Source organism: Thunnus thynnus, chromosome 3 (genome assembly GCF_963924715.1).
Source record: "Thunnus thynnus chromosome 3, fThuThy2.1, whole genome shotgun sequence".
Classification (NCBI taxonomy): Eukaryota; Metazoa; Chordata; class Actinopteri; order Scombriformes; family Scombridae; genus Thunnus; species Thunnus thynnus.
Genome location: NC_089519.1, coordinates 30,669,738 through 30,682,762, shown reverse-complemented (window position 1 = coordinate 30,682,762; position 13,025 = coordinate 30,669,738). Strand labels below are relative to the sequence as shown.

The window sequence follows — 13,025 nt, the reverse complement described above, 5'->3', positions numbered from 1 at the left end:
TGAAATTGATAGATAGTTATGTAAGACAGACTTATCTCCACCTTTGTGAAGAGGCACCACATGAGCTGCTTTCCATATTTTTGGGATGACACCAGTATAAATGCTTAGGTTGAAAATATGAGTTAAGCAGTCAGTGATTAAAGGATTTTAAGCAAAAATGGGTCTAAGTGATCTTCTCCTGTTGCTTTCTTGGCATCGATTGTTTTAAACCAAACCACATATCAAACCACAATGACGATTTAAATTCCATCTGGCTTCTAAACCCAGTGGTATCCTGCCAAAGAGGGAAGATGGAGAAATAGAGGGAACACAGGCAAGAGTGAACCTCTAATTCTGTTTAACATTCTGAACAGCAGACAAATAAAACAGCCTGTGGAAAAGAATAAAGTTGTTTGATCTAGATGTATGTATTCATTATAACATCAAAACATTAAGAGATGAACACCCAGGCGTTGTGACCTTAGTATCACCCCAGCCTTCACAATTCTTTTGAAACACAAACATTAGCCCCTCTTGTACAGTCTGTTCAGGCTCCAATGATTGTAGCAAAGCAGCTCAACAGCTCCTCTCTGTGGGACATTTGAGAACTGCAGCTTGAGCAAACATAACTTGCTTTTCTAAAGGTGGGAGCAGGTACATTATGGTTTTTTTTACATCAACAATGGATCAAGTGACTATGAGTAATGTTGCTCACAGTGACACATATAATTATCACCTGACTGTAGTCCCCCTCCGCCTGTAGCTGGCAGCTGTTTCCAGCTGTACGCTACCTGCTGGGCACCAAATGGCAACGTCTCAACATGGCTGGATTAACCTCCTACGGGGCCCCGGAGCAAAAGTTTGTTGTTGGGACCCTGTTCACCCCACTATAGTCTACATGGTAGTGGTCTAGAACTGAAATGATCGGATGATTAATTGATTAGTCGACTGACAGAAAATCAATTGGCAACAAATTTGATTAATCAGCAACAATGCCCAAAAATCTCTGCTACCAGCTTCTAAAATGTGAATATTTGCTAGTTTGGGTTTTTGGCTGTTAGACAAAACAAGTAATTTTAATATGTTAACTTGGGCTTCAGGGAATAATACTATTTTTTAACTTTTTATACACTGAACAATCATTGCTTATTAAAAAAAATGCTTGTCAGAGATACTGATAATGAAAATAATTGTTAGTTGCAGCCTTACAGTACTCCTATGATGGAATAATACTACCTTGCCCTCAGTTTTCTGTGCGCAATTAGATAAAATACAAATGTACAAAAAAATAGCTTAATATGAACTAAAACAATGAAAAAGAACTAGATTCTGATAGAGTCCCTCTTCAAGACCAGAACAAGATGGAGGACCTGTCATAGATGATATTGTACTTCAGTGGTGCAAATTTCAAACTAATTTGCAGTTAATTGGATGAAACCTGATATGGACAAGAGTGATCAGGTGGGCAGACACAAATGAAAAATAATGTTGCTCCTGTCTGCTGGATGTATAATTAGGCAATTGTTTGCTAACAACTTCACCAGATACCGCTGTTAGACATGGAAGGAGAGAGATTTTCCTTCAGAGCTGCTGGAGCTGAAAGGAGAGGGAGGTGACTGGTACTGGGAGGAGGTGGAGTGGGTGTCCTTGGCCCATTGGGAGACATGGTAATGTGGGCAGATGACACATTAAACAAGGATCATTCTCTCCTCTCACAACAGTACTTCTGACCTGTGTAGGACGCTGTGTGAGCTTGTCAGGGATTGAAAGGTTATATCTCACATTCAAATTTCAAAACACTCGAAGTGGATAAACTTGCTTGCTACTGAATAATAATTAATTGATCTATTCATCATAAAAAAATCAATCTTGAAGAAGTAGAAAGGAAGCAAACTGCTTTTTAGGAGCTTTTAATTAAAAGCCTTGTACAAGAAACACACAGAAAGCAACAACAGTAACAGGTAACATGACACTGAATACATAATCTGTACAATAAGGGTTTGCAAAACATGCTTCAGAAGTTCAGATACATTACAATGTCATCATTATCCTCAACCTCCTCGTCATTACAACCAATACAATGTACATAATTCATATTAGCATTAAAACCAGACAAAACTGCAGTCTTGACACATTATAATTGTCAGTTGGAGTTTGCCTTCTGATCAAACCCATATTGGACTATTAAAAAAATTGCATTCAAACAAACAGCATCACATTGACATTATGCATATTTCAAAAAAAGTATTAACGTACAGTACAAAGGAAAAAAAAAGGCTTAAAAAGCACAAATTTCAATTCATTAAGCATCTTTATCCACACATTTAAACAAGGATCCTTCCTTTTTTCCAAATTAGTGCCAAATGTAGCACTTAAAATTACATCACATATAAATGTAAAACAATTAAAAAAGGGAAAGAAAGCTTAAAAAAAAAAAAAAAAAAAAATCAAATAATAAAATCAAGAGCCCTATTTGGTTGAAAGATAGGCCACTAAGTTGAGTTGTGCTACCCCATATGAGAAAGAAAAAGAAGAAAAACATTGCTATCAACTGTTGGAAACATCGCCTAGCAGCCTAATACCTTACACATCTACCAACTGCAAGAGTCACTTCTATCCACCACTTAAAGATATTAAAGATATAGTAGATGAGGAAATCTATCCCAAATCACAATATATCCATTTGGAGAAGAAAATAATCCTTTAGTTCATGTGTTTAATGAAAATATAGAGGACCAAGTCTTTGTTTTCACTTTGTCAAATAAAGATTGAAGTTAAAAACTGCCCTTTTAAGAAGTATCACAATTTAAATTTCCACTTCATAAGAGTAACTGTCACTTGTTTTTCTTCATGTAATGGATGCGTAATTTTGGAATAAATCCTTCCACATGTAATCTATGAGAGTATTGAAACAGCATTGACAACAACTAGAACCATCCAGTACATGACAGGTGAGGAGGGTGACATCTTCCTCGTCGGTGTGAACGAAGACACGGAGAACGCTGCTCTCGCCATTTTTTTTTACAAACAGAAGACGACAGAAGCCATTCAAGGTTTGTTTTTTTTTAAGTTTTTTTTTTTTTTTTTTTTACAGTTTGTGATAATGTAATCTTCATCTTTACCACGCTTCAGTTATGGCAGGTTTAAGGAAGTGTTTATTCTAGAGCCGAGTAAGGTAAAACGTCGCCTGGAGTGCAGCTGGAGGTTGAATAGAGCAGCTATAGAGCAACACATGCGGAAGATTTTCAAATACTGTAACACAAAGGCAGGTACACCAGAGTGGGAAGGTCTAGAAAGAGCAGGCAGCACCAGAGAAGGGTTTCGGTAAAGAGGGCAAGGTCTCTTTAGAAGTACTTCAGATATACTTGAAGGTTGAAAACAAGGTAAAAAAAAATCTTTCAAGATTTCCGTTATTTGGCTAGTAACAACCTGCAGTGAATAAGCTGGGCAGAGGTCCATGGTCTCAGAACACATGGTTCAATGGAGGGCAAATCAAACCTTCCTAGATCAAGCATTTGTCTGACCAACTGTCTACCTGACATGCTTTGACTGTAACGTGACGCCACTGGAAGACAGCACACCTAATGTATTTGGAGAAAACGGCTGTGCCAACATTCTTTGCTCTCTGGATACTGACTGGTCATAAATCAGGAGGTTTTTATACTTGGTGAAAAGGCGGGGTTGAAGCACAGCAGGAAACCAAATTCTTCATCCACTGGGAAATTAAGAGTTGAGCCTCTAATTGATTGCAACCCAATTAAGTGGGAACAGATTATATAAATAATAGCCAGGGACAAAATTTACCCTTATCTAGAGATGGTTTCCCACTAGGGATACCGGCAGAAAGAGAGGATGTTTCATGTTTGGGCACCCTGGGGTGTAAAACCCCCCACATGCTTCCTCCGTATGTTCTCAAGACCAGTGCGTCACCACAGAGAGGAATTTACCAGGTCAAAAGGTCAGGGTCTAAAGACTCAGGGCCCTGCTGACAAGAGACTTCAGCAGGACAGATGCCTGCCAGAACAGAACTGCAATAAAGAGATGTCCTTGCTACTCTTTTGCATTTGCAGCTGGAATTAACCACAAAATGCAAGTCAAAGTGATCAACTGTCACAGCTTTGCAAAAACGACGAGCAACTTTGTTTCAGGGTGGAATATGACTAGTTTGTGGCAAAACTGAAACGCATCAAAGAAATAAGAAATAGGCCACACGTTGCCAGCTGCAAGCAAAAAAATGCAAGACTCAGTTGATGACTATCGAAAGGAAAAGTCATAAGGCGAAGCATGATTTCTTTTTCAAATAGTAATCAATGACAGCTAGCAGCAATTTGACTCCTGATCTGCAATATGTTTCAGATGGTTTTGAGTACAAGTTAACACATCTGCCGAGCATTTTTAGCACTGGGTAGAGTTAGAGTGACAATACTGACCAATCTACCATGAACCTCCACCTGTACTACATAAATATCAGGGGACACTGAAACCTGGCATACCTTCTGACTGAAATTAAGACATTCTTCACTACACATGATGTACAGTCCAGAGTAAAGCTGAAGTTGTGTCAACATTGTTCAGAAATATGACCTTTACAGAAACCTGTAGAAAGATACTTGCACATTTCTCAAAAATGTTGCCCCAAATTTGGACAACAACCCTCTAACTCCTGACACAGTCTTGGCCTGGTTCAGTTTCACTAGCCTTATGGATAGCTGGAGGACACTGTGATCCATGCACATGAACCACTTGTATTGACACGAGCACTTGAGAACATAATAATAAAGCACTGTTAGCTAAACAACAACATCCAAAGGAGCAAAGCAGGTTGTAAAACCATTTGTTCTACCTGCCAAAATGGAAGGTAAACAGACAAACCTACCAGATACTATTGATTTTTACAAGCATGGACTGTTTGAATGCATGTACCACATTCTTCAAACACCCGTCAAGTGGCTATAACAAACTATATTGACCTGCATTTGATTGGTGGTTTTAGTTAAGTTCACAGCCTGAACTGTGTTCAGTCCTTGGACCTTCTAGACCTTGACAAGTAGGGAAGTTATATGGCGCAAATGTGGTATACAGAGAAAATTTCACAAGGAACTGCAGGCCAGTTTAGAGTCTTGGTGGACTTTACAGAGTCGAGGAAAGTGGTGGGTTTGTGAGAAAACAAGGCAAGCAGGGAAAGACGGCAAGGACAGCAATAACTTAAAATCTATTGTTTTTGTATATTATTTTGCAGCTTTTAAGGTTGTGCGTGCATATAAATACTTACTCATACTGTATATATATGCATGTGCGTTCAAGAGAGCTAGAGAAAAAAAAGGCCTTGAAAAATTGATGAACTACATAGAATAGGTTGTTTTTAGATGCAGTCAAGTGCATTGCATTTACCTCGCTGTATTGATGCAATATATGAGCGTCCAACTGTGTTAAGTGCAAAAACACATCACCTCATTTATCATTAACAGGCTGGACTTCCGATGAAACTAGGGGGCAAAAAATTGGCGTAACAGCCTTCGCAGCAGGACTTGATCAAAATAGTATTAATTTCTTTCACATGCACCAAGTGTGCTTGTCAAAATCTCACGCCACACACCAGATGGGTGAGTTTTTCACTTTTTGGACAATTTGTATCACAACAAACAAGCTAAACTCAGCAAGTCTGAAGCAAGTGAAGGAAAACAAACACAATTTCCATCCAAGTCTGCTTGAAAGAGTCAGTGCTGTGCAAGTGGACAAAATATGGCAATTTAAGTGACAAGAAGGGCTTATTAGCTGCCCCTTTTCAAATTTATACACTTCTTTTTAAAAAAAATATGCTCTTATCTTTACTATTCAATGGCTGGGCGGTGTTAAGTTACATTACATTATATTCATCGTTACACAAGTATGGACACACCTTTACGGAAAAGGTAGGAGGGGGCTGAAGTGGCAACACTGGCATGATATTCTTTTTTTATCATCGATGGCAACATCTGATCTCCTATGGCTTGGGTGGGGCAGGGTCATCGGAGATGGTGCTGGGGAGAGGGGAAGAGGCGTTTTCAGGGCTAGCTGAGGGTGAGGATGGGCATGAAGCCGGGGAGGGGAACTCTTTTATGGTCACGGTGACGAGGTTGGTGGTGACGTCAGTAACCACCACATCCTTGCAGCTCGGTGCCATTTCAGGGTGCCAGTCGGGGTCCCCCTCGGCAGGCACCCTTTGGGGTTCGGCAGGGGTAGAGCTCTGGTTGCCGGGGGTGACAGAGGGAGGGGAGGCGGGTAACTGGCGTTTGGGCCGACGATTTTTCCTCATTCCCTCCTGGGGCGCAGATCGGTCCAGGGTACCCTCCTCCTCGTCATCTTCCAGGGAAGAAGAGGGTGAGGAGGGGAGGAAGGGAGATGCTGACGCTACATCTGGGGACGGGGTGGGAGCAGATGGCTTGGCACTCTGGCCCTTCTGGGTCTCTGAGTGAGGTTTACTGGATTTGGAACCCTCGCTGGAAGGTGAGGCTCCTGTGGCAGACTGGGACTGTGCACCTGTGGCGGGAGATTTTCCTTCAGAGCCACTGGAGCTGGAAGGGGAGGGAGGTGACTTGTACTGGGAGGCGGTGGAGTGGGTGTTCCTAACCCCTGAGCGTGAACCTGGGTGGGGGTGAAAAGGCACGGGACCTCCACACTGCAGGCCAAACGGCTTCCCGTACATCGGGAATCCCGGCATCTTCAGAGGAGGCTGGAAAGGTCTATAAGGAGCCTCTCCCTTCTTCCCAATGATGCGATTGCGGGAAGGAATGTTTTGGCGTCCTGCTGTAATATTCCTACTGCCCGCGGCTGTTCCGCCACGACCTGGCTTATCAATGACCTTTAGGTTGAGGATGATCCGACCTCTCTTGACCTCCCGGGGTTTGACTCTGCGGTTGAGGATGCGGACGGTCTCGGAGAAAGGGGAGACGTGCAGGCGGGAGGGGAAGCCTCCGGGGTTGGAGAAGGTGGACGCCATGGGATCTGAGCGGGGCAGAGGGCGCCTGGACATCCTGTGGCAACGATGAATGTCTTTCTTCAGCTTATGGGTGGCGGCTAGAGAATTGAGTTTCGGAGAGGGTGCCACAGTTGAGGAAGAGGAGGACGAAGATGCTAAACGATGAGGTGAAGCAGAAGAGGAAGGAGTCGCTCGGCTGGAAGTGGACGAAGAGGAGTGCGATGTAGTCTGATGGGACTTTGAAGCTCGGGTGCTGGTCTCTCCTTTCCGCGCACGAACCTGAGAAAGAAGGACGAAGAATTAAAAAAATGTTAGAGCTTCCACAGTACACACGTTTCTGATATCAGCCCCGGAGGCATGGTTTTGATCATCCGTAGGTCAAAAGATGTCTAGGTGGCATAGGATCAAACTAGGCTAAAACAGTTTCTAGACAACCATGTAACATGTAACACCTGTCTGCCTGCACTCTTCCCGCTCCCTGCTGACTTGTAAAAGTGAAAAAGGCAGTGTGAAAAAGGAAGTGGCACAACACAAACGCATCCCACGGCACCGACTTCTTTTCATGTTATTTCCTAAGAGAGACACTGTTGTTGTGTTCCCAACAGCGCTGAGAGTGATGCGTGTTGTAAATAAACTTCAAAAACAGGCAAGAAAACCTGCTTCGAGTGGGTTGACCTTATTCTTACTTTAACAGTAGAAATCACAAACAGAATATTCCACTTTGCTGTAACACGCTACAACCTGAGAGGACCTAGATTAAATTGATAAAATTATGAGTGTAATTATGTTGGAATTACAATTACAGATTTTTTTGGTATATATTTAAGGACACTTTAAAAGATTATGCTTGTTACACCGCTGTATCACTGATACAAACTGCCAGTGGCACAGCTGTGAGTGACCTTTCAATCACTGCTCATGTGTTGCAGTGACATTCAAATACCATTTTAGATGCAATGACTCATCTCCATGCAAATGCACAAACATCAAAAACCGTACCTTCATCACAAAGTTTTTGGGTTTCGGACCCCTTTTCTTCGGCCCGTGCAATTCCCTATCCCGTTCCCTAAAAAAAAAAAACGGAAAGAACAGTTAAAGTTTATCAACAGACGAATAGCAGATCACAAAAGATAAGCTGAGGAGTAAAGAAAAAGGAAACGATGGCAGTAAATGACACAAATGAAAAGAGAAGACAGTGACTAAAAGCTGTGGGTGTGTGAAAGTAGAGCGGTTGCGCACAGAGAGAGCGCTTGGAGCCATGTTTGAACAGAGCCAGATCCGCAGTCTTCACGTGTCCGTTTTAGTTTCCATTTGATGTATCATTTTAGTTTTGTCTGTTTTAGTTTCCTGTCCATTTCGGTTTACGATGGCTTTCAAGTGGCTTGGCAGCAGACTTAAAGAACTTCAGTTGACATGGATTTTTTTTTTTTTTTTTTTTTACAAATCAGAAGGAAAAGAGGAGGAATGGACAGACACTAACTGAAGAGTGTAAAAGCAGAAGGAAAACACACGCACTCTACAATAAGAAAGATCAGAGTTAACTTAAATAAAAGGATATATAATAATGCACAAAATTATTAAGAACTACAAACTGAAACACACTGGCAGTTTAGAAGGAGCCAAAAGATTTTGCACATTGTTACATATACTTTACTACATATACTCACTTTTGCTCAAAGCCCAGTATCAGCCTGTCATCCAAAATATTCTCCTCTGGCTCCCAAGTGCTGTGCCTAAACAAGGAAGGACCAACAGGAAGAAGAACAACAACAAAGGAAACATTTTACCACAAAAGAATTTTGCACTAAACTAGACTTTATTCAGATTTGCAGTTAATGTGAGGACATTAGAAACAGCATAACAACAACACAGACAAATACCTCACTCAAGAAAGACTGAGGGTTGCGATATTTCCATGAAAGTTGTCTTTAAAAGTAACACTTACTTCATTGCCCATCCTTTCCATTTTACTAGGTATTCAATTCTTCCCTGCAAGAAAAAGGCAGATGGTGGATTATCAAAAACAGCTCATAAATGAAAACCGGGACGAGAGATTTGTAAAAATCCTCCAAATCTGGAATGCATTTGATGCAGCATCGCTTTCGCCGTTTAGTCTTAAGTCTGACATCAATAAATAATTTTGAGTCCTTTGGATTTTGCGTCCTTTACACAAAGCACATAGCAAAATCCTGCATATTTCTCATGCAATGCATTTATTAGTTTGACCATGTTTAAATTCTGAAGACTTCTTGTGAGATTCTATATTGGCAGAGGTCGACACTATACTTCAGCTCATTGAACACATCAGGGTGCTTGTTGTAGTTGGGGATTTCTTCACAATTGATAGAGTTCTTGTGAATGTGAGCTTGCCAAACATTCTTAATAACATCTTAAACACATTTTTACATTAAAGTATGTATCATACATTGTCTTCAACTTTTTTTTTTGCATGGGAATATGTTAAACAAAGCATGGGAAAAGTCACATGGCATACATATCTGCGTTTTTCAGAAAGGATGAGTCAATTTGAACAGCATCTGTGTGAGGAGCTAATCTTAAACCTAATATGGTATTGCTGCTTTTCTGCAAGTTAACAGGCTAAACATACATGTCTCAAGCAGACAATTCAGAAGTCACTGGAGGCCTGGTGGGCCTGCAGGTCGACTGTGTGGACCAGCCACTTTAAACCATAAAGTAGGATACCTACTATTGTTTACAGGGTCTGTTTGGTCTAATAAAACACTAATAAAACTATCAGAAGTTCCTTATGTACCATGGCTGATGAGACTTCTTTCTCATCAGCAGTAGATGGCTGCAAGGACTAATGTTTAGAGAGCCATCTATCTCAATCTTGCAGAGGAAAGCAAAAGTCTCAGCCTTTTAATGTGAGTGCAGCATACACATGTACCACAGGCTGCAACGTTATACGTAAAATGCAGTCTGTGGCCGTATAGCTTTAGCTACCATTAGCTGGCAGGGAAATCAGGCCCCTCCATTTCATCGCACTGCTCTCATCCCATCGGCTGGGGCTGCCTTGTTCTTCTGCAGCCAGCCCCTTCTTTGTGTCGCTGTTTTTATTGCCCTGCTAATGCCTGAACATACGAGCCATGACTGGTAGCCTCGCTAGTTAGCTTTTAGCTCTGGTTAGCAAAGTAAAGGCATCCGCCAGCCACAAGGCCTCCATAGCATTGCATAGGCGTAAAGAGAGCCCCGAGCCTATGGACTGGAGCTGTGCCGTGCCGTGCAGTGTTGACCGCGGCCAACATCTGCACGTAGTCAAAATACGCGGGACGGCTCTAGCTCACCTTACGGACGCGGCGCTTCAGTATGGATTCCGCGGCGAAAACACGATCTCCCACCGCCGAGAGCTCCATCTTTCACAGCCCGAACTAAGCTACCTGTCTCTGTTTGTGTCGCTCCAGACGACACGCTCCACTGTCTGCTCGGGCCGACTACAGCCAATGTGTGTGTGTATATGTGTGTCTGTGTGTGTATGAGCGGCAGCAGACACACACACACAGACACACACAGCAAAAGCAGCCTGATATAAGTCACGTGGGCGAGGTCAGCCCCTTTGGTCGTCCCGGCAACGATGAAGACACTCACGAGGATGCAAAGACCCGCGCGCTGCTTGAACCTTTCATCATCGTTGTCTGATGACAGGCGGCGCCATGCAAACTCCTCCCCAGCAACACCAGAGACACATGCAGACTCATCAACTTACAACGTTATTAATGCCGATGATATTATCACTAATCTCCTAGTGACAAGTGTTGGCTGCAGAGAGAAAAACAGAGTTTTAATGACAAACTCGCCTCTGTCCAGGACCGGGATTAAAAAAAAACAACAAACATTCAGATTATGAGTTGTCCTCTCACCCCATAACATTTTGAAAAATGACCAAAAACTTACTTTTATTTATTTTTTAATGCATTCAGTTAACTTTTTTATTGTCTATAATTGTATTTTTTTAAATAATATTAGATAGATAGATACTTTATTAATCCTAAAGTAAAATTAAAATGTTGCAGCAGCCAACAATGAGATCAAAAGGGTTAAAGAAATACATGCATATGCATAAGTGCATAAAGGCTAAATTATATACAATAATCTAATAGACTAACTCAAATATAAAAAATAAACAGAACATAAAGAATTGAATGGTCAGGTGGAGATTGTTATGGTATTAAGGTGCATGATTGTCCATGTATGTCAGAACTGAGTGTACTAAATATTTATACCTGAATAATCTACACAATGTAAACACATAATGATAATAGCAGCATATACAGACAGTACCCCAAAGATTATCAAAATATGAATCTGAAATACAACAGATGTGATGGACAATGTAATAAATAAAATTCCAGGTTATATTTTGCTTCAATAAATACATTTACTTTATATTTATTGCCTTTCATCATATCCTATCTACCTTATTTACCCTGGTATATCTAGCCTTTTGCCAAATGATAGCTGGGATATTCTCCAGCTTCCCATGACCCTGCAAAGAATAGATAATGCATATTTATTTTGACCGCAGCTTCCTCACTAGTGCTTTTTTTGTGCTTTCAGACAAGTTCCTCAACTGAGACAACTGGAATCCAAAAATTTTAATTGAGCTTTGTTTCTTTCCAATCTTCAATGGTGAAAAAGAAAGAAAAAGCAAAACCCAACTTTAGTGTTTAGATGAATGAATTGTACTTCCCTCTTTAAAAAAAAGTCAAAACAGTTTCAGGACTTGAAATTGTAAAACCACCGTGCAGATATCATTGACAGCTTTCGGTTCCCGTTCTGTTCCTATCAGACGATTCCCTTATTAGAATCTATGTTGACAACTTAAAAATTCCCTGCTTTACCATTTCCTGGTAAATTATGGGAAAGATAAGCCTAACCCTAACCCACATTTTGTCTAGAACACTACTGTGGGTGTAAACTTCTGGATGTACATGTATGATACATGTGCCGATGAAGATTTTTAAAAGTTTCATATTGAATGTGAAAAACAAACAGCTGGATATAGAAAACAGGTAGTAGGTCATTTCAAAACATGTAAAAAGCATTCTGAGGATAGTGGCTATGATGAAAGCTTTGAATTATAGCTAAAACTAAAAAACCAAAAGAGATTTTTACCAAGTTAGTGACATTAACAGACAGCTCAAGAATAAAGCTTATAGTGTTTGGCTGTCATGACCCTCATGACACAAGAAAAGTTTGAGTGAAGATTTAAGCTGGTGTAGAAAAAAAGATTCAAAGTATTTTAAAGAAACTTCACTTTGTTTTATGGTATACTGGGATTGACAGGTTAACTATGATGCACATAACAACCACAATAATGATTTATAGCGTATGATATAGTGATATTCTTCAGCTAATCGATATCTTCATGAATATCAGTTAACGCAGATGTGGGCATGAGGGCTGACAGGGAAAGTAGATTTAATCTAGTGCTACCACATGTACTTTGCTCTAATATATCCATCCATTACAACTTAATGTGCTGCTACTCCACCACATTTCATAGGGAAATGTAATATTTGTTGCTCAGTTACATTTATATGACAGCTGGATACGAGCTACTTTGCAGATTTTAAATACTAAACATAGGATCATCTTATAAACTTGGTGGCATCATACAGTATGAACAGAATTGCTGTTTTATAAGTGAGCTAACATATCATCAACAGCAGAGCTGTTTACTTAGTTTATGTTTAATAGTGGCCAACAATCTGTTGTCTTCAATCAATCAATCAATCAATCAATCAATCAATCAGTCAATCAATCAATCAATCAATCAAAGATGACAAATGCAATTCAAAGTGCTTTACAAGCAATTGACAAAACGTACAGGATGTTAAATATAGATTTAGAAACTAATGCACACCAAAATACTTAAAAAGCAAAAGAGTTCATTTTTGTATTGTATTGTATTAAAAGATAATACAATACAAGCAATAAAAATAACAATCAAAACATACAATTATGAAATACTACACAAAATAAATAGATTATAATAAAAACAGTAAAGTGTAGATAGAATAAAATAAAACAGAGTAAAATAAATAATGGTGATGATAATAAATAAAAG

The 13,025-nt window shown here is 40.3% G+C and overlaps 1 protein-coding gene across 1 annotated transcript; it reads right to left on the bottom strand.

Annotated features, from left to right (window-relative positions):
* Nucleotides 1-3,033: 3,033 nt before the first annotated feature.
* On the bottom strand, nt 3,034-10,539 carry cbx6a (chromobox homolog 6a). The gene is made up of 5 exons (XM_067585348.1): nt 10,243-10,539; nt 8,883-8,926; nt 8,605-8,670; nt 7,937-8,003; nt 3,034-7,216 (listed from the first exon to the last, which is right to left on the bottom strand). The coding sequence occupies exons 1-5, from the start codon at nt 10,309-10,311 to the stop codon at nt 5,963-5,965; spliced, it is 1,500 nt and encodes a 499-aa protein (XP_067441449.1). The 5' UTR covers nt 10,312-10,539; the 3' UTR covers nt 3,034-5,962.
* Between the last annotated feature and the right edge of the window lie 2,486 nt (nt 10,540-13,025).